Source organism: Heterodontus francisci, unplaced genomic scaffold (assembly GCF_036365525.1).
Source record: "Heterodontus francisci isolate sHetFra1 unplaced genomic scaffold, sHetFra1.hap1 HAP1_SCAFFOLD_242, whole genome shotgun sequence".
In the NCBI taxonomy this organism is placed as follows: Eukaryota; Metazoa; Chordata; class Chondrichthyes; order Heterodontiformes; family Heterodontidae; genus Heterodontus; species Heterodontus francisci.
The window spans coordinates 577,379-599,405 of record NW_027142053.1 but is presented as its reverse complement, the minus strand read 5'-3'; the positions used below and the strand labels follow the sequence as shown (position 1 = coordinate 599,405).

The following is a 22,027-nucleotide window of genomic DNA, read 5'->3' as shown; positions in this document are numbered from 1 at the left end:
AAGTAACGGATATGTTAAAGTTGACAAATTATTTTGAACAATTTCGAGCATTGAAATTTGATACAATTTTGCATAAAGGTTCGTATCACTTTTTAAAAACAAATATTCTTGCTCTAGAATATCAATAGATTTCATCGTGTCCATCTATCCTTTGAGATCTTTGTAAGTTTTTGTCTCACTGCCAGGTAGAGAAACAGCATGGGCTGCTTGTTAATTGTTTTTACACACTGGACTGTCTTGTTCCTCTATAAAATTACAGTTCAGTTTTAGAAGAAATAAAACATCCCAGGAGCCCTGATTCGAAGTATTAAAATGCAAAACAAATAATCAAACAGCGATCAAATAGAGTTAGCTATTTACTGAACATATTTCTTCCAATTCCTTGAGTACATAAAATTAAAGATCCCAACTCTAGGAGCCGAACTATGTTTTGTAGATAACTTTCAAATACATACAGTGTTTCTCCTTTCTGTCAGAAATATAAGCTTGTCTCTTCCGAAAGTTTCTATCAACATCTCGACAGCCTCATGACTTTTAAGCAATCTTCTCATGAGATTATCCATTTTCTCTCCACAAAGAAAGACTTGCTCTTCTCTCGCACCTTTCACAACCTCAGGACGTCCCAAACCACTTTCCACCCAATGAAGGTCTTTGAGAATTGTACTTCACTGTTGTAAAGTAGGAAACGCAGCAGTAATTACCCACAGCAAGCTCCCACAAACAGCACTGTGATAATAACCAGATAAAACAGAAACAAATCACGTCAAACCGTAGATTAAAAAGAAAACAAGTAATCTACTCCAACAAAGCACCCAATTGGCAGTTAGGTGAACATTGGATTTACTATTAATAAAAACAAGAAATGCTGGAAATACTCAGCAGGTCTGGCAGCATCTGTGGAGAGAGAAGTAGAGTTAACGTTTCAGGTCAGTGACCCTTCGTCAGACCTTACAAATATTAGAAATGTAAATGATTTTAAGCAAGTAAAGCAAGGAGAGGGAGGGGGTGGGGGGCTGTGGGGCAAGATATAACAAAAGAGAAGGTGTTGCTCGGGCAAGTTCAAAGCGAATAACTGATCATAATGTCATGGAGCAAAGGTAAACGGATTACTAATGGTGTGCTGAAAGACAAAGCATTAGTAGAGAAAGGGTGTGAATTGCCTGTAAAGTACCAATCACTCCAAACACCAACATTAAAAAAATATATATAAAACAGAAACAGTGGGTAGGCACAGTAGAAACAAACTGAACACACTGAAAAATCTAAAATAATATAACCAAATAATAAAAGAAAAAAGGAAAAAAAAATAACTAAACAGAAAAACCAGTTGGGGGCGGGCGAGGCGTCATGCTCTGAAATTATTGAATTCAATGTTCAGTCCAGCAGGCTGTAGTGTGCCTACTCTATAAATGAGATGCAGTTCCTCGAGCTTGCGTTGATGTTCGCTGGAACACTGCAGCAATCGCAGGACAGAGATGTGGGCATGAGAGCATGGTGGGGGTGGGGCTGGGGTGGGGTTCTATGGCCAGCAACTGGAAGCTCGGGGACATGCTTACGGACTTAGTGGAGGTGTTCCACAAAGTGGTCACCCAATCTACGTTTGGTCGCCCTAATGTAGAGGAGACCACATTGTGAGCTGCGAATACAGTATACTAAGTTGAAAGAAATACAAGTAAATTGCTACTTCACCTGAAAGTTGGTTGGAATTATGGACTACAGATTTAAGGAATGAGAGGGCAAGAGTTTGAACAGCAGATTAGCTGAGACTGCTTCGGATGAGCTGATGGTAGAAAATGTCGTGGATGGTGCGAATATATTCTCCCAACCTCTCTCAGGGTTAAATATGACATCGAGGTTGTGAACAGTCTGGTTCATCCTGAGGCAGTTGGCAGAAGAAGAATTAATTTTTTAAATTGCAGCAAAGTTGAGGCGCTGGGACGGTCAGCTCCAGTGCTAAACCCGGATCCCTTTGCTCGTCCTAGAGACATAGAGTTACACAGCACAGAAACAGGCACTTCGGCCCATCGTGTCGGTGCCGTCCATCGAGCACCTATCTTTTCTGATCCAATTCTCCAGCACTTGGCCCATAGCCTTGTTTGCAATGGCGTTCCAAATGCTAAACTAAATACTTCTTAAATGTTGAGAGGGTTCCTGCCTCTGCCATCCCTTCAGGTAGTGTGTTCAAGATTCCAACAACAATCTGGGTGAAAAAGAATTTCCTCAAATCCCCTCTAAACCTCCTGCCCCTTACCTTAAATCTATGCCCCTGGTTACTGCCTAACGGGGGGGGGGGGGTGGGGGGGGGACTTTCTTCCCATCTACCCTATCTATGCCCCTCGCAATGTTTTATACCTGGATAAGGCTCCCCCGTCAGCCTCCTCTGCATTAAGGAAAGCAACCCGAGCCTATCTAGTCTCGTTTCACAGCTGAAATGCTCCAGCCCAGACAACATCCAGGTGAAACTCCTCTGCACCCTCTCCAATGCAATCAAATCCTTCCGACAGTGTGGTGACCAGAACTGTACACAGTACTCCAGCTGTCGCCTAAATAGCGTTTTGTACAGCTTCATCATAACCTCCCTGCTCTTATATTCTATGCCTTGGCTAATAAAGGCAAGTATCCCATCTGTCTTCTTAACCAACTTATCTACCTGTGCTGCTGCCTTCAGTGACTTATGGACAAGTATACCAAGGTCCCTCAGACTCGGACCCTCTTGTTAGTCCTCTCAAAATGCATCACCTAACACTTCTCAGGATTAAATTCCATTTGTCACTACTCCGCCCATCTTACCAGCCCATCTATGTTGTCCTGTAATCTAAGGCTTTCCTCATCACTATTCACAACACCACCAGTTTTCGTGTCATCTGCGAACTTACTGATCATACATCCTATATTCACGTCTACATCATTAATGTACACCACAAACCGCAAGGGTCCCAGCACCGATCCCTGTGGGACACCACTGGTCACAAGATTCCAATCGCAAAAACAACCCTCGACCATCACCCTCTACCTTCTGCCACTAAGCCAATTTTGGATCCAATTTTCCAAATTGCCTTAACCAATCTCCCACTTGGGACCTTATCAAAAGCCTTGCTGAAGTCCATGTAGACTACATCAACTACTTTACCCTCATCCAGTCACCTCCTCGAAGAATTCAATCAGGTTTGTTAACTATGATATCCGCCTGACAAAAGCAGGCTGAGTATCCTTGATTAATTCCTGTCTGTCCAATTTGAGATTAATCCTGTCCCTCAGAATTATTTTCCGATTATTTCCCTACCGCTGATGTTAGACTCACTGGCCTGGTTTATCCCTGCTGCCCTTCATGAGTAATGGTACCACTTTCGCTGTCCTCCTGTCCCCTAGCACCTCTCTTGTGGCCAGACAGAATTGGAATATTTGCGCCAGAGCCCCTGCTATCTCCTCCGATGTCTCACATAAAAGCCTGGGGTGCATCTCATCTGGGCCTGGGGATTTATCCACTTTTACCCCGCTAAAACAGCTAATACTTCGCCCCTTTAAATGCTAATTTGTTCGAGTATATCACACTCCGCCTCCCTGATCTGTACTCCCACATCATCCTTCTGCATAGTGAACACAGTTCAGTTCATACCTCAGCTACTTTCCTTGGCTCCAAATACAGATTGGAACCTAAACTTTCCCTGGTTATCCTCTTGCTTTTAATATATTTATAAAATGCCTTGGGATTTTCCTTTGTCTTCCTGCCAGTGCTTTTTCATGCCCCTCTTTGCTATCTTAATTACTTTTTTTTTCAGTACCCCCCGATAATTTCTTTTTTGTAATTCATTCATGGGATGTGGACGACGCTGGCCAGGACAGCGTTTATTGCCCATCACTAATTGCCCTTGAGAAGATGATCTGCCTTCTTGAACCGCTGCAGTCCATTTGGGGTAGGTATACCCACAGTGCTGTTAGGAAGGGAGCACCAGGATTTTGACACAGCGTCAGTGAAGGAACGGCGATATATATCAATATATATCAATATCATATATCAATGTGATGCTGGGGACTTCAGAAGGAGGCCGCGATGTATCATCAACTCGGCACTTCTGGCTGAAGATTGTTGCAAATGCTTCTGCCTTATCTTTCGCGCTGATGTGCTGGGCTCCCCCATTATTGAGGATGGGGATATTTGTGGGGCCACCTCCTCCAGTTAGTTGTTTAATTGTCCACCACCATTCACGGCTAATTCACGGATGTGACAGGACTTCACAGCATGGCATCGCTTAGCTCTATCTATCGCATGCTGCTTACGCAGTTTTCTATACTCCTCTAGGGCCTCCGCTGTTTTCAGCACTCTGCATCTGCCAAAAGCCTCTTTTATCTTCCTTATCCAATCCTCTATATCCCTTGACATCCAGGGTTCCATGGACCTGTAGTTCATTTACGGGAACATGTTGGCCCTGAACTCTCACTATTTCTTTTTTGAATGACTCCGACTGGTCTGATGTTTGCTTTCCTACAAGTCGCTGCTCACAGTCCACATTGGCCACATCCTGTTTTATCAGATTGAAATCGGCCTTCCCCCAATTCAGTACCTTTATTTCCGGCCCTTCTTTGTCATTTTCCATAACTACCGTAAATCTTACAGATTTATGGTCACTATCCCCGAAATGCTCCCCCACTGACACTTCTACCACTTGTTGGGCTTGATATGATTGTCGCTAATATTAGCATCATTATCAATTTACGGAAGATTTCAAACATCAGCAAGATTTTGCTTTTGTCGAATAAGTTTATTGCGTGCAGATGTGAGGTGCTGAGAATCGAAGCAATAGACGTAGGGGTGAGAATTATTTGTGTTGTTTCCCCTTTTGACTATCCGTGGGCACAGTGACAATGTTTCAGATCCATTTATGTTTCGTTCTATGGAGATCCCCACTTGCCCTGACCTTTTCCTGCCAGTATATCGTCGGTTTTCCAGCTCTGTCACCTCCTACCCGCCTCTCCCCGCTCTTTAAGGTTGTTTGATCCTCAAGACACTTACCTTCCTATCCTCCAGCAGTCACATCTTGCTACTTGTCAGCTGGATCTTGGTCATGTAGCTCCTCAAATAGACTCTTTGCTCTGGTCCTTCAGTAGCCAAATCTTGCCCCATACACTCTGGACTTTAGGGCTGCACTCAGTTGTTGCATTTATTAATGAACTGAGTAACTGATGCAACCGGATATTTCACCGCTGTCTTGAACTGTTCTCTGAACTTGGACTGAGTCGCCACATAAATAAAGGTGTTTGTACAGCAACTTAAATTTCGCAGCATATATGCGACTTGTTCAAAGATATCATAAGCATTACCATCTAAATGGGGATCCAGGGCATCAAATAAATACAAAATATACAATAACCATAGAAGAATAAAGCTGCCAGAAATGGTTAAAAGTAAAATCATGGACTTCCTTCTGCTCTCCATCTCTGTATCACTGCGATTCTGTCCCTTGCTCTGACCCCTCAATGCCATACGGACTCGGCTGGCCATGAAAATGTGTCTGACTGTCAGAGCGTTAAGGATCAGAATTAAAGCAAATGGGATCAATGGTGTTAATACCATTGAAAACCAAGTAAATGCCACCCGCCTAGGGTCAGTAAAATAGCTATTCTTATTGGAACAGAACCAGGGTACATTGTTGATTATTCTTTTAGATTTAAATCTAAAGTACCAGGCGACATTTTTTGAACAGAGCACAGTGCAGGTTGTTGCAAGAACCACAGCTGCAGTTTTCTTTGTGCAATATTTCGTTTTCAGCATCTGACAACAAATGGCAACAAATCTATCAAAGGAGAACACGACAGTGAGCCAGACAGAACAGTCAATTGCTGCACGGAGCAGGACATTGATAACAGTACACACGAGGGTCATGTCCAGGAAACACAGTGGGTAATAATAAGAACGGAACCGCCTCAGTATGACATCAGTGATGATAACCATTAGATCACCCATCGCCATGGCCACCAGGTAACGAGTGGTGCAGGTGGAGAGGCCGCACTTTCCCCGGAACAGGATCAGGATCGCCATTAAGTTAACTGCAGCGAGAGAGGGAGAGAGAAGTGAACAGAACATGGAAATGACTGATCAAGCCGATGTTATCTATTCTTCCAATCCCAACACTGACCCCTGAGGAACTCCACTGGAAACCTTCCTCTAGTCCAGAAAAAATCTGTTCACCAATAAACTATATTTCCCATCATTCAACCAGCTGTATATCCGTTAAGATCTTGTACCTTTTATTGCATGAGATATAACTTGTTCTGTTGTGCAGTACTGCATCAAATGCCTAGTGTAAGTACATGTACAGCACATCAGCAGCATTACCCTCATCAACCCGCTCTTTTATGTCTTCAAACTAATCCAAAAAGTTACATAAACACGATTATCCTTTCAGAAATGCGCGCTGGATTGCCTTAATTAACTTGCCTTTTTTTCCAAGCGACGATTAATATGGTCCTGAATTATTGTTTCTCGATATTTCCATACCACTGAAGGTAAACTGACAGACCTGCAGTAGCTGTAATTATCTTTACACCCTCCTTTGCAATTCTCCAGTCCTTTGGCTTCACCCTGCATCTATGGAAGTCTTGGAAATTATGGGCAACGTCTTTTCGATTTCCACTTTCACTTCCCTCAATGTCCTTGGACGCATGTTATCTCATCTTGATGCCTCATCAACTTGGAACATTAGAACATCGAAACAGGAGCAGGCAATTCAGCCGGCCGAGACTCCTTCACATTTAATTTGATCATGGCTGATCATCGACCCAAGCGCTACTTTCGGGGAGGCAGTGGCGCAGTGGTATTGTCACTAAACCAATAAACACAGAGTACTGCTTTGGGGACGTGGGTTCAGAACCCACCATTGATGAAAGTGGAATTTGAGTTCAAATAATAAATCTAGAATTCAATTTTTAAAAAAAAAATGCTGGTCTAATGATGGCCATGAAACCATTGTCGATTGTTGTTAAAACCCATCTGGTTCGCTAATGTCCCTTCGGGAAGGAAATCTACTGCCCTGACCTGGTCTGGCCTATATGTGACTCCAGATCCACAGTAATCTGAAATAAAAACAAGAAATGCTGGAATCACTCATCGGAATGAAGGGTCACTGACCCGAAACGTTAACTCTGCTTCTCTTTCCACAGATGCTGCTAGACCTGCTGAGTGGTTCCAGCATTTCTTGTTTTTATTACAGATTTCCAGCATCCACAGTATTTTGCTTTTATTTATGCACAATAATTTGGTTGACTCTTACATGCCCTCTGAAATGGCCTAGCAAGCCACTTAGTTAGTGCAGTTAGGGATGGGCAACAAATGCTGGCCTGGCCAGTGACGTCCACATCCGATGAATGAATAAAAAAAACTTTCCGGCGCGATCCCCATGTTGACGTCATTAGTATCTGAAAATCTATTGATTTCTGTCTTGAACATGAATAATGATTAAGCTTCCACAGTCCTCTGAGGTAGGAATTTCAAAGATAAACCACCACCTGAGTGAAGAAAGTACTTCACATCTCTGTCTTAAATGACCTGCCACATGTTCTAGAGCTATGTCACATGGTTATAGACCGAGGATGTTCAAGATATAATCCCTGGGCCTGAATCCGGTCCGCCGATGGTTTCCTTTCGCCCTGTGGCTCAGCTCTGATTGACAACTCCCATGTCCATCAAACGGAGAGCGTAGACGGGACCTGTTTATGGCGGGCCGGGTTACCCCCGTTTGCCATTTCTCACTCCCCGTTGCTGACTGCGGTTGCCCAGGCAGCGTTAGCGCTGATTGGTGGAATGCGGAGACGGGACCCTGGAATCGGCTGCCCCTGCTGCTTTCGAGCTATTCAGTAAATGTCTTGTATCGTGAGCAGGTGAACGCCTCCGCTCACCCCAACGTAAATAATGCAGGCATGGTAGGTATCCAGTTGTGGGAATGGCTGCTGCAGGAAAAACTGAGTGGGAGACTGGAAGACTGAGTGAGGGACACTGAGCGGAGAGTAGGGAAGTTGGAGCAAGCAAGACGGAAGACAAGGTGGGGTGGAGATGGACAGAGGAAAGAAAGAAATGGGGAGGGGAGAGAGGGAAAGACATATAGAAAAAGGGAGGAGAGAGATGGGGCGCAGGGGGAGAGTGGGACTGGGAGAGGGACAGAGGTCGGTGCAGACAGAGAGAAACAGAGGGGATAAGAGAGGGACAGAGAGAGTGGAGAAAGAGGTACTAAGAGAGGGCGAGAGAGGGCCGGAGGGAGGAAAGAGGGAGTGAGAGACAGAGAGACTGAGAGAGGGATAGTGAGTGTGAGAGAGGAGGAGAGAGAAGACATAGAGTCATTTACTTACAGCACAGAAGGAGGCTCTTCTGCCCATCGAGTCCATGCTGGCTCTCCACGGAGCTATGCAGTCTGTCCCACATTCCCCTCCTGATCCCTGTAGCCATACAATTCTACTTCACTCAGGTGGCCATCCAACCTCCTCTTGAAATAATTGCTTCTCTCCACTTCCACCTCCCTTCTGGGCAGCGAATTCCAGGTCATTATCACCCGCTGTGTAAGAAAGTGCTTCCTCAGATGCTTCCTTCATCTTTTGCACAACGATTTTCTTCTGTGCCCCTTAGTCAGAGAGATGAGTGGTGGGGGGTAAGTGGGAGAGAGAGAAAGAGAGAAGGAGACACACACACAGAGCACGGGGAGAGGGGCAAGAGGGATCATGGTCTCTCCTGAGAGATAAACATCTATCCAGAATACTCTGCATCGCTACATCAGGTGTGTGGGCATAGATAGACTGTGCATGCAAGCACAAATAATGCAGGGTATGTCACTAAATCAGTTTGCAATATAATGACCAGAAAGTAATTCAACAAATTAGTATTCTCATTTCAAAGTTTCATCACAAAAATGCCCATTTTTTTTGTTTTTTATTGGTACGATACGTTTTTAGTGCCTTTAACTTCCCAAATGTTCTCATCAGACCCCGAGACCAAGCAAAAATCGCAAAGCTACCCTCCACCCTAAAAGATGTGACAACCATGCTTTCGAAAATATACACCCAGTTTTCTCAATATCTAGACATTATAAAATCCTGCCTCTTCCTCTACTCCCTTGCACGTGGTACAGGGTGTAATCTAGAGATTGCTTCATTTGAAGTCCTCCTTTCAAATTTTCTGCCTAACTACCAAATTCTGACGGCATGGCTGATTCACTCTTTCCACCTATACCTTCACGCCAATGTGGACTGCATCTGCTGCCTGTCCAGCCCCTCCCTCCCGCTGAGCGAGTTATGCAGCTGTCAGTGGCATTCTTGAACTTGCCATCAGGGTGGAAGATGCTGAAACTTACTGCTCAAATATTTATGCAGAATTCAAGAAGCGTCTTGAAGTTCCCCCAAAGCGCAGAATGTGCCCACTAGTGGTCGGTGTAGCTCTACCATCCCTCTATTTCTAGTTAATACTTCTTGTGAATAAGCTTTAACTTTCTCAGAAACCTTACTACTGTTAATAGTAAAGCTCAATACTATGAATAAAATTTACTTTTACGAATAAAAATTACCGCTGTTAATAAACCATCCCAGAAATAATAAACCTTACTACTATTTATATACTTTGCTATTCCAATAACGCTTCCTGATGGTAATATGCCTTACCAACAGTAATAATACTTAACGAAGGTAATATCAATTAAGAATATCATTAATCACTTTTCCAATCATAGTGAAACTTACTAATAGTTAAACATTTTACTTAAAATAAAATGGAAGACTTACGCGCTACTATGCTTTACTTGTTTATAATATGAAATCTTTTTTAAAATTTTATTCTCCCAGTTGTTTAGATTCAGCCCCGAGCAGCAATACACACTAGCCAATCAACTCACCACTCTCTGATGATATTACGGTTTGACTTTTTTCCAAACGCTACAACCACTGCTGTTTCCACCTCTCCCGACACCCTGCAAATCAGTCGAAGTCCCCAAGCTTAGGTCTCACTTTGCCTTCTCCCCATTAGTGTCCTCACAGATGCAATCTGCAAATTTGCTCGAAGCAAGCTTCCACAAACCACAATGTGATATTGACAAAAACATTTGTTCCATTTGTGGTTATAATTGAGATTTACCTCTTGCCGAACACATTGGGGATAATTCTTCGACTCTTCTTCAAAATATTGTTATGGAATTTTGTTCTGCATCCAGCCAACCATGGTCTTATTGAATGGTGCAGCAGGCTCGAAGGGTAGAATGGCCTTCTCCTATTCCTAGGTCCTTTATTATTAAATGGTTCGTCAAACCTTAATCACATACAGAAGTGAGATGGTTTATAATGACAGCCACATATCCATCCAGGTACCAACAAGGTAATAAAATTCAGCACCCAGGATTCCCAGATTCTCAGGGCCATACTGAGGTTTAGGAAATCCTCAGCACCATAAAGTGTTTTCAGTAATTAAACTTAGAGTAACTATAAGTAAATTTGCAGAGGATTTGAAAGAACTAACAGTGTTCACTGGCTATTTACCTCAGTGAATTGATTTAGTCGGGGATGTGCAATTGATCACAGAAAAACACCAATGCATTTCACATTAAACACGTACTATAAAGCATATTCAACGTACAGAGATAGCATGCCCCTTGTCAACGATTACATCCATAAAACACACCAACAGTACCATGGGTTGCAGAGATCAATTTCGTGACACAATGATTACAAAGGAAAACCGGATTGTTCCATTTCAGTTCGAGATCCATGGTATCATTCACAGTAGCAGATACTCCAAGTCAGGTTATGTCACTGTGAGTAGGAGTTCTGATCCGGTTAGTGACATGTGCCCAGTAAAATTCTGTAATTACAGTTCCTCGTACCTTCCCTCAGTTAGGTACCTACACTAACATCTGACTCAACATTACACCATATTTAACTAAACGCAATTACTTGAGAATGAAAGAAAGTGTTCATCCGAACATACCAACATACAAAGTAGTAGCATGAGGAGAATATTTGTCCCCTCTAGCCTGCTTCGGCATTCAGCAAGCTCGTGGCTGATCTGATTGTGGCCTAAACCCCACATTCCCACCTACCCCCAAGAATAATTGACTCTGTTGTTAGTCACAAATCTATCTACCTCTGCCTTAGTGTATGCCGCAGACAGATTTGTTGTCATTGTAGCTAATGGAATAAAACGCAGAGGCAATTTAATCTGTTTGGCTAATTACATAATAGCACAGATCTTTAAAACAGCGAGCACGAGTTCAGCACTTCACTTTATAAATCACACATTAAAACCAGAGGCATTTCAAACAAATTCCACTTCAATATTGTGTGAAGTACTAGGAACACCAACAATGGCAAGAACCATATAGAATATTTTGTCAACCATTTGTCTTGGAAGATGCATTTCTTTACGTGAAGTGATCTATCCCTTGGTGCTTCAGAAATCTATATGAAAGAAACGTTGAGACGATGCATTCCCAAATCCTTTAATTTATATCTTGTGGAATCTCCAAGGAGTATGCAAATTTAAACCTGTTTAATTTGTCTTTTTTTGTATTTTGAACAAACAGATTATGACAGCTGAGTTAAGTCCCTGTTGTGCTGGACTATATTTAGCTCTTATTTTGAATTGGAATAAGTTCACGTCACATTGCATGAATTAACACAAGATAATTTAATGTCGTATGCACTCAACAATTGATATATTCCTTCAAATATCACCGGTCCCATCTCTAGATCTCATATTGTGTCAGTGTTCGCTTTCATATTGGTGTGGCCATTCTGAAATTGAAATCCTGATGTTAGTTTTCACTCTCCGGCTTGCTCCACAGCTCTCTGATTTTTTGACTTTTATTGTGTTAATTCAATTAAACAATTCAATATATAAATTGTCTCGTGATCGTCAAACTATACAATCCATCAAACTAATGCAGCACCAAAAATTTAATATAAAATAAATGCAAGAAATACTGGAAATGCTCAGCAGGTCAGGCAGCATCTGTGGAGAGAGAAACAGAGTTAACTCTTCAGGTCAGTGACCCTTCATCAGAAATGGCAAGTGTTAGAAACGTAACAGGTTTTAAGCAACTAAAGCGGGGGTCTGGCAAGAGATAACAAAATGAATGACGTTGATAGGACAGAGGAGCACATAGAATAACTGACCAGAAGGTGATGGAGCAAAGGCAAACGGTATGTCAGTGGAGTGTTGAAAGACAAAGCGTTTGTGCAGAGAGTGTATTAGGTGACAGATAAATGAACATCCCTGGCCCAAAGCCCAAAGATGAAATAAAAACAGAGGGTAGGCACGTAGTAAAAAAAAGAATGATAAAGCAAACTAAAATAAAATAAACAAATTTAAGAAAGCATAAATAGCTAAAAATAAAAAGGGGGTTTGTCATGCTCTGAAATTATTGAACTCAATGTTCAGTCCGGCAGGCTGTAGCGTGCCTAATAGGTAAATGAGATGCTGTTCCTCGAGCTTGCATTGATGTTTCCTGGAACACTGCGGCAAGCCATGGATACATATGTGTGCATGAGAGCGAGGTGACGTTGAAATAGCATGCAACCGGAAATTCAGAGTCATTTCTTTGGACTGAGTGGAGGTGTTCCGTAAAGCGGTCACCCAATCAGCGTTTCGTCTCCCCAAAGTTGAGGAGACCACATTGTGAGCAGCAAATACTGTATACTAAATTGAAAGAATACAAGTAAATCTCGGCTTCACCTGAAATAAGTTCTTTGGGGGCCTTGAATAATGAGGAGAGCAGAGGTAATAGGGCAGGTGTTACACCTCATGCGATTGCATGAGTGGGTGCCATGGGAAGGGGGCGAGGTGGTATGTGTAATGGTGGAGTGGACCAGGGTGTTGCGGAGGGAACAGTCCTTTCGGAGTGTTGAAAGGGGAGGGGAAGATGCGTTTGGTTGTGCCATCATGCTGGATGTGGCGGAAATGGCGGAGGATGATAGAAACATAGAAATATTAGAGCAGGAGTAGGCTAATCGGCCCTTCGGACCTGGACCGCCATTCAAAGAAGATCATGGCTTATCGTTTAATTCAGTGCCATCTTACCACTTTCTCCCCATATCCGTTGATCCCTTTGGCATTAAGAAATGTATCTATCTCCTCGTTGAATATTTTTAATGGCTTGGTCTCCACTGCCTTCTGCGGTAGAGAATTCAATAGGTTCACCACTCTCGGAGTGAAGAAATTTATCCTCATCTCGGTTGTAAATGGTATAGCCCGTACCCTAAGACTGTGACTCCTCGTTCTGGACTCCCCAGCCAACGGGAACATTCTCTCTGCATCTCGCCTGTCTAGTCCTGTTAGAATTTTATAGGTTTCTATGAGATCTCCTCTCATTTCTAGAAACTCCAGTGATTATAGGCCTAGTCGACTCAATCTCTGCTCATACATCAATCCTGCCATCACAGGAATCAGCCTAGTAAATCTTCTCTGCGTTCCCTCCATGGCAAGAATATTCTTCCTCAGATAAGGAGACCAAAACTGCACACAATACTCCAGATGTAGAGATGATCCTTTGGATGTGGAGGCTGGTTGGATGGAAAATGAGGACAAGGGAAACCCTGTCGTGGTCTGGGAGGGAGGGGAATGGTTGAGGGTAGAGTTGTGGGAAATGGGCCGGACACGGTTGAGGGCCCTCTCAACCACAGTGGGGGGAAAACCTCAGTTGAGGAAAAAGGACGACATATCAGAAGTGCTGTTATTTTAGGTTGCATCATCAGAGCAGATGCGTGGGAGACAGAGAAACCGGGAGAATGGAATAGAGTCCTTAAAGGAGGCAGGGTGTGAAGAAGTGTAGTTGAGGTAGCTGTGGGAGTCGGTGGGAATATAATGAATTTCAGAGGACAGCCAATCCCCAGAGATGGTGGGAGAGAAGTCGAGGTAGGGAAGGGAAGTGTGAGAGATGGACCGTGTAAAGGTGAGAGAAGCATGCAAAGTTTAAAAAGCTTTTCAGTTCGGGAAGGAGCAGGAAACAGCACCGATACATTCATCAATGTAATGGAAAAAGTGTTGGGGGAGGGGGCCTGATTCGCACGGAAACCAGGAACAAAAAGATAGGCATAACTGGGACCCATGCAGGAACCCATAGCAGAACATTTTGGAACCTGAGGATAGGCTGTCCACTAATATTCATCATACGCCCATCGATTCCCACAGCTACCTCGACTACACTTCTTCACAACTTGCGTCCTGTAAGGACTCCAATCCATTCCCCCAGTTTCTCCATCTCCGATACTTCTGCTCTGATGGTGCAACCTTCCATGACAGCACTTCTGATATGTCTTCCTATTTCCTCAACCGAGGATTCCCCTCCAGTCCTTTACCGTCCATGGTCCATTTCCCACATCTTCACCCTCACCCCTTCCCCTCCCTCACAGGACCGCGACAGGGTTCCCTTTGTCCTTACTTTCCACCCCATCAGACTCCACATCCAAAGGATCATCCTCTGCCATATCCGCCACATCCACCCATGATGCCAGTACCAAACGTAACATTCCCTCCCCTCTCCTGTCAGCATTCCGAAGGGATCGCACCCTGGTGCACCCATCCCTTACGCCCAACACCTCGAGACCTTCCCAAGGCACAGTCCCATTCAATCGCAGGATGTGTAACGCCTGCCCTTTTACCTTCTCTCTCCTCACTATCCAAGGTCCAAACACTCCGTTCAAGTGAAGCAGGGATTTACTTGCACTTCTTTCCACTTACTACACTGTATTCGCTGCACACAATGTGGTCTCCTTTACATTGGGGAGACAAAACGCAGATTGGATGACCACTTTGCAGAACACCTCCACTCAGTCTGAAAGCATGACTCTGATCTACCGGTTGCTAGCCATTTCAACACATACACCTTCTCTCATGCCCACAAATCTCTCCTGGAATTGCTGCAGTGTTCCAGTGAACATGAACGTAAACCAGAGGAACAGCATCTCATTTGCCGATTAGGCATGCTGTAGCCTGGCGGAATGAACATTCAGTTCAATAATTTCAGAGCATGATGGACCCGCTTTTCATTTGTAGTATTTTTTGTAAAAAAATTGATTATTTTAATTGAGTTTGTTTCATCATTCCTATTTTTAACCTCGTGACTACGCATTTTTATTCGTATCTGTGCTTGGATCCAAGGCTGATCATTTTTGTGCCAATTAACATCCTCTCTGCACAAACGCATTGATTTTCAGCACACCATTATCATACCGTTTGCTTTTGCTCTTTGATTCTGGTTCGTTCTTCTCTGTGACCCTCTGTCCTTTCAACACCTTGCATTTTGTTATGACTTCCGCCGCCCCCACTTTATTTGATTCAAACTTATTACATTTCTAACACTTTTCAGTTCTTTTTTATTGTTATTCGTTCATGGGATGATGGCGTCGCTGGTTTGGCCAGAATGTATTGCCCATCCCTAATTACCCTTGAGAAGGTGGTGGGGATCTGCTTCTTGAACCGCTGCAGTCCATGTGAAGTAGTTACACCCACAGTGCTGCTAGGAAGGGAGTTCCAGGAATTTGACCTAGTGACAGTGAAGGAACGGCAATGTAGTTCCAAGTCAGGATGGTGTGTGACTTGGAGGGGTACTTGCAGGTGGTGGTGTTCCCATGCATTTGCTGCCCTAGTTCCTCCAGTTGATCGAGGTCGCAGGTTTGGTAAGTGCTGCCTAATGAGCCGTGGTGCGTTGCTGCAGTGCATCTTGTAGATGGTACACACTGCAGCCACTGTGTGCCGGTGGTGTACGGAGTGAATGTACGTGGATAGGGTTCCAATGCAGCGGGCTGCATTATCCTGGATGGTATCGAGCGTCTTGAATGTTGTTGGAGCTGCACCCATCCAGGCAACTGGAGAGTATTGCATCATTTTCCTGCCTTGTGCCTTGCAGATGATGGACAGACTTTGGGGAGACAGGAGGTGAGTTACTCGCCGCAGGATCCCTGGCCTCTGATCTGCTCGGTATTTACATGGCTACTGCGGTTCAGTTTCTGGTCCATGGTACCCCTTAAGATGTTATGGCGATTCAGCGATCGTAAGGTTATCAAATGTCAAGCTGAGATAGTTAGATTCTCTCTTGTGGGATATGGCCATTGCCTGGCACTTGTGTGGCATAAAAGTTATTTACTAATTATCAGCCCAAACCTGGCTATTGTCCAGGTTTTGCAGCATTTCTACACGGACAGCTTCAGTATCTGAGGAGTCGCAAATGGTGCAGAACTCTGTGCAATCGTCAGCAACATCCCCACTTCTGACCTTATGATTGAAGGAAGGTCAATGATGAAGCAGCTGAAGAAGTTTGGGCCAAGGACATTACCCTGAGGACCTGCTGCAGTGATATCCTGAAGCTGAGAGGATTGACCTCCAACATCCACAACCATCTTCCATTGCGTTAGATATGACTCCAATCAGCAGAGCGTCCCCCCTCCACCCCCCCTCCCCCGATTCCCATTGACTTCAGTTTTGCTAGGGCTCCTTGATGCCATACTCGGTCGAATGCTGCCTTGATGTCAAGCGAAGTTACTTTCACTTCATCTCTTGTGTCCAACGCTTTTGTCCATGTTTGAACCAAGACTGTAATGAGATCAGGAGCTGAGTGGCCCTGACAAAACCCAAACTGGGAATGACTGAGCTGGTTATTGCTAAGCAAGTGCCGCTTGATGGCACTGTTGATGACATATTACATGACTTTATTGATGATTGAAAGTAGACTAATGGAGTGGTAATTGGCTGGATTGGACATGTGCTATTTTTTTGTGGGCTGTACATACCTGGGCAGTTTTCCACATTGCCCGGTAGATGCCAGTGCTGTAGTTGTACTTGAACAGCTTGGCTAGGGGTGCGGCAAGTTCTTGAGCACAGGTCTTCAATACTATTGCCGGAATATTGTCATGGGCCATGGTCATTGCAGTATCCAATGCCTTCAGCCCTGTCTTGATATCACGTGGAGTGAATCGAATTGGCTGAAGTCTGGTATCTGTAATGCAGGGGACTTCAGGAGGAGGCCGAGATGGATCATCAACTCGGCACTTCTGGCTGAAGATTGTTGCAAATGCTTCAGCCGTTTCTTTTGCACTGATGTGCTGTGCTGCCCCATCATTGAGGATGGGGATGTTTGTGGAGCCACCTCTTCCAGTTAGTTGTAGAGCTTTGATCTGATCCGTTGGTTATGGGTCCGCTTAGCTCTGTCTATCGCATGCTGTTTATGCAGTTTTTCAAGCAAGTAGTCCTGTGCTTTAGCTTCACCAGGTTGGCACCTGATTTTGAGGTATGCCTGGTGCTGCTCCTGGCATGCCCTCCTGCACTCTTCATTGAACATTTGTCCCCTGGTTTGGTGGTCTTGGTAGTGTGGGGAATATGCCGGGCCATGAGGTTACAGATTGTGGTTGTGTACAATTCTGCTGCTGCTGATGGCCCACAGCGCCTCATGGATGCTCAAGTTTGCATTGTTAGATCTATTCGAAATCTATCCCATTTAGCACAGTGATAGTGCCACACAACACGATGGAGGGTATCCTCAATGTAGAGGGGGGACCACGTCTCCACAAAAACTGTGCGGTGGTCACTCCTACCAATGCTGTCATGGACAGATGCATTTGCGGCAGGAAGATTGGTGAGGACAAGGTCAAGAAAGCTTTTCCTTCCTGTTGCTTCCCTCACCACCTTCCGCAGTCCCAGTCTGGCAGCTATGTCCCTGATGACTCGGCCAGCTCGGTCAGTAGTGGTGCTACCGAGCCACTCTTGGTGGTGGGCATTTAAGTCCCCCTCCCAGGGTACATTCTGCGCTCTTGCCGCCCTCAGTGTTTCCTCCAAATGGTGTTCAGCATGGAGGAGTACTGATTCATCAGCTGAAGGAGGGCGGTGGATGGTATTCGGCAGGAGGTTTCCTTTCCCATGTTTGACCTGATGCCATGAGACTTCATGGGGCCCGGAGTCAATTTTCAGGACTCCCAGGGCAGCTCCCTCCCGATTGTGTACCACTGTGCTGCCATCACTGGTTGACCTGTCTTTGCGGTGGGACAGGTCATACCTGTGAATGGTGATGCCAATGTCTGGGACATTGTTCTGATGAAGGTTCACTGACCTGAAAGTGTAACTCTGCTTCTCTCTCCACAGATGCTGCCAGACCTGTTGAGTACGTCCAGAATTTCTTGCTTGTATTTCAGATTTACAGCATCTGCAATATTCTACTTCTGTTTAATTATAGAAATCTAATTTATTGGCTCAAACTAATGCAGCCCATCAAACTAAAGCAGTCTCACAGAGGACACAGTTCATCATGATAATACAGAATCTAAACTAAAACAGCGTTTTAAACTAAAACTGTCCCTCAAAAAATATTATCTCTCAAATTAATACCGACAATAATGGAATGTAAAAGCTCAGACTTATACAATATCCAGACCTTCCAATCCCCCTAACAACAAAATGAGACATTCGCTGGCATTAACTGCTTGGATTCTCTCGGAAGTCATGATGTGTGCAAATACAACGTCCACGACTTAGCGGTGAGAATCGTGACTCTGAATGCTCCGTGTATATTTCTGCCGTTTACGACGAAAGGAACCACATCATTGACTTGGGCTGCATTTACCCCAATGCAATTAGACCTCCCCATTAGCACCACCATACCTGAGTGGGAAGAGATTACATTGGAAGCTGAATTGGGATGGCTGCTTTACAATAACACTTCTCTCATAAAATCAAATAACATTGGAATGTTTCTGGCACATAATGTCATTCAATCAATCATCTCTACCAGAGAAATTTAGTCACTGCCTCCCCGTGTTTTTTTTAACTCGTAGCTCTGCATTCTTTTTTGCATTTTGACAATGATCCAATCCAGTTTTGAAAGCCACTGTTTAATCTGCAGACATCAGATTCTAATAGATGCGAGTGGGATCCTCTTAGCTCGCCAGTCTTGTATCCATGTTAATATCTTACCCCCTACACCATTATTATTAGCATTTATCTTGGAGGTGGCACCTTGGCAAATGCCTTCTGGAAATTTAAGTACAATACATCCACAGTTTCCCTTTTATCCACAGCACAGTTTACTTCCTCAAAGAACACTAGTAAGTTGGTTGAACATGTTTTCTCTTTCACAAAAGCTTGTTGACTTTGCCTGATTACCTTGAACTTTTCTAAGTACCATGCTCTCACGACTTTAACAATAGCTTCTAACATCTTCTCTATGACAGATGTTAATCTAACTGGCCTGTAAATTCCTGCATTCTGTCTCCCTCCTTTTTTTTTGTATAATGGAGTTACATTCGCTATTTTCCAATCTAATGGAATCTTCCTCGAATCGAGGAATTTTGGAAAATTGACCCCATTTTTATCGCCGTACATTTCTGACAAACATCCGTTATTTCTTCCTTTATACTTCATCCTACCTTGTGATTGTTGTTGGGGGCCTGTGCACCGTTCCCACAAGTGACTGCATTGTTTCTTTTGCCGATTACCTGAAATTGGTGTCTTCTGGTTTTTGATTCTTCCAGCAATGTTTCTCTGTATTTTCAAATCTATTTGGCAAGGACATAAAACTGGGTGGGAATGTGAGTTGTGAGGAAGATGCAATGTGTTTTCGAGGGGATTTGTATTGATTGATATTGCAAACTCCTCGAAATGAAATCTAGCTTTAAAGGTGTACAAAGGAAACCCGTGCCCAGTTTGAATGCCGGAGCTGGAAGCCCGATATGTTCCCGGCCCGAGCACGGCACGTGTCTTTGGAGCCAGTCAGTGTCGGTTCGAGTCGGGCAGCAGGCCTTTACATCCGTACATGACTAATGGCCCACTATCCGACGACACGTATTGGGTTCAGACCGGGTCATGTCGAACTTCTGGTTCCCGTATTCGGGCTCGCAAGGGTGTCCTTTGCACACCTTTATCTTGCTTTCCAGAGCGTCACCACCCTCTGGGTAAAAAGGTTCTTCCTCAAATCCCCCTTAAACCTCCCGCCCCTCACCTTAAACTTGTGACGTCTCGTAACAGACCCTTCAACTAAGGGGAACAGCTGCTCCCTTTCCACCCTGTCCATGCCCCTCATAATCTTCTACACCTCTATCAGGTCATCCCTCAGTCTTCTCTGCTCCAGCGAAAACAACCCAATCCTACCCAACCTCTCTTCATAGCTTAAATGTTCCATCCCAGGAAACATCTTTGTGAATCGCCTCTGCACCCCCTCCAATGCAATCACATCCTTCCTATAATGTGGCAACCAAAACTGCATACAGTACTCCAGCTGTGGCCTTACCAAAGTTCTGTACAACTCCAACATGACCTCCCTGTTTTTGTAATCTATGCCTCGATTGATAAAGGCAAGTATCCCATATGCCCTGTTCACCACCCTATTAATCTGCCCTTCTGCTTTCAGAGATCCATGGACAAACACGCCAAGGTCCCTTTGTTCCTCGGAACTTCCCAGTGTCAGGCCATTCATTGAATACTTCCGTGTCACATTACTCCACCCAAAGTTTATCACCTCATACTTTTCAGCGTTAAATTCCATCTGCCACTTTTCTGCCCATTTGACCATCCCATCTATATCTTCCTGTAACCGAAGACACTCCACCTCAATGTTAACCACTCGGCCAATCTTCGTGACTTCCGCGAACCTACTGATCCTGCCCCCCATATAGTCATCTATGTTGTTTATATAAATGACAAACAACAGGGGACCCTGAACAGATCCCTGTGGTACACCACTGGACACTGACTTCCAGTCAATAAAACAGCCGTCTGTCATCACACTCTGTCTCCTACAGCTAAGCCAATTTTGAATCCACCTTATCAAGTTACCCTGTATCCCATGTGCATTTGCTTTCTGGATAAGTATCCCATGTGGGACCTTGTCAAAGGCTTTGCTGAAATCCATGTAAACTACATCAACTGCTCTACCCTCATCTGGACACCTGGTCACAGGCTCCAAAAAATTCAATCAAATTTGTTAGGCATGACCTCCCTCAGACAAAGCCATGCTGACTATTCCTCATCAAATTTTGTCTCTCCAAGTGGAGATAGATTCGCTTCTTCAGAATTTTCTCCAATAGTTTCCCTACCACTGACGTGAGACTCACTGGTCTGTAGTTCACTGGCTTATCTCTACAACCTTTCTGAAATAGTGGGACCACATTAGCTGTTCTCCAATCCTCTGGCACCTCCCCCGTGGCCAGACAGGAAATAAAAATTAGGGTCAGAGCGTCTGCAATCTCCACCCTCGCCTCCCACAGCATCCTGGGACACAGATCGTCCAGACCTGGAGATTTGCCCACTTTTAAGCCTTCCAAAACCTCTAATACCTTGTCACTCCCTATGACAATTTGCTCACGAACCTCACAGTCTATCTCTCTCAGTTCCATACCTGCATCTACATTCTCTTGGGTGAAGACAGATGTGGAGTATTCGTTCAACACCCTACCAATGCCCTCTGGCTCCACCCACACATTTCCCCCATGGTCCCTAATGGGTCCTGCTCTTTCCCTGGTTATCCACTTCCCATTGATATACTTACAGAATATCTTGGGATTTTCCCTACCTTTACCAGCCAGAGCTTTCTCATATCCCCTCTATGCTCTCATAATTGCTTTCTTAAGCTCCATCCTACACATTCTGTATTCCACTAATGCTTCCATTGATTTGCTCTCCTTGTATTTGCTAAAAGCCTCTCTTTTCCTTCTGCCTGTATCCCTTGATCCCTTTAGCCCGAAGATGTATATCGAACTCTTTCTTGAATATCTTTAATGGTTTGGCCTCAACTGCTTTCTGTGGTAGAGAATTCCACGGGTTCACCAATCTCTGGGTGAAGAAATCCCTCCTCATCTCAGTCCTAAATGGCTTACCCCTTATCCTTAGACTGTGACCCCGAGTCCCGGACTGCCCCAGCATCGGGAACAGCCTTCCAGCATCTAGTCTGTCCAATCCTGTTCGAATTTTGTATGTATCTATGAGATCCCCTCTCAATCTTCCAAACTCTAGCGAATACAATCCTAATCGACCCAATCGCTCTACATACGTCAGTCCCGCCATCCCAGGAATCAGTCTGGT

General features: G+C 44.3%; 1 protein-coding gene across 1 annotated transcript; it reads right to left on the bottom strand.

Moving 5' to 3' along the window:
* Window positions 1-5,146: 5,146 nt before the first annotated feature.
* LOC137366378 (probable G-protein coupled receptor 139) lies at window positions 5,147-6,037 on the bottom strand. The gene has a single exon (XM_068028272.1). The coding sequence runs from the start codon at window positions 6,035-6,037 to the stop codon at window positions 5,147-5,149; it is 891 nt and encodes a 296-aa protein (XP_067884373.1).
* Between the last annotated feature and the right edge of the window lie 15,990 nt (window positions 6,038-22,027).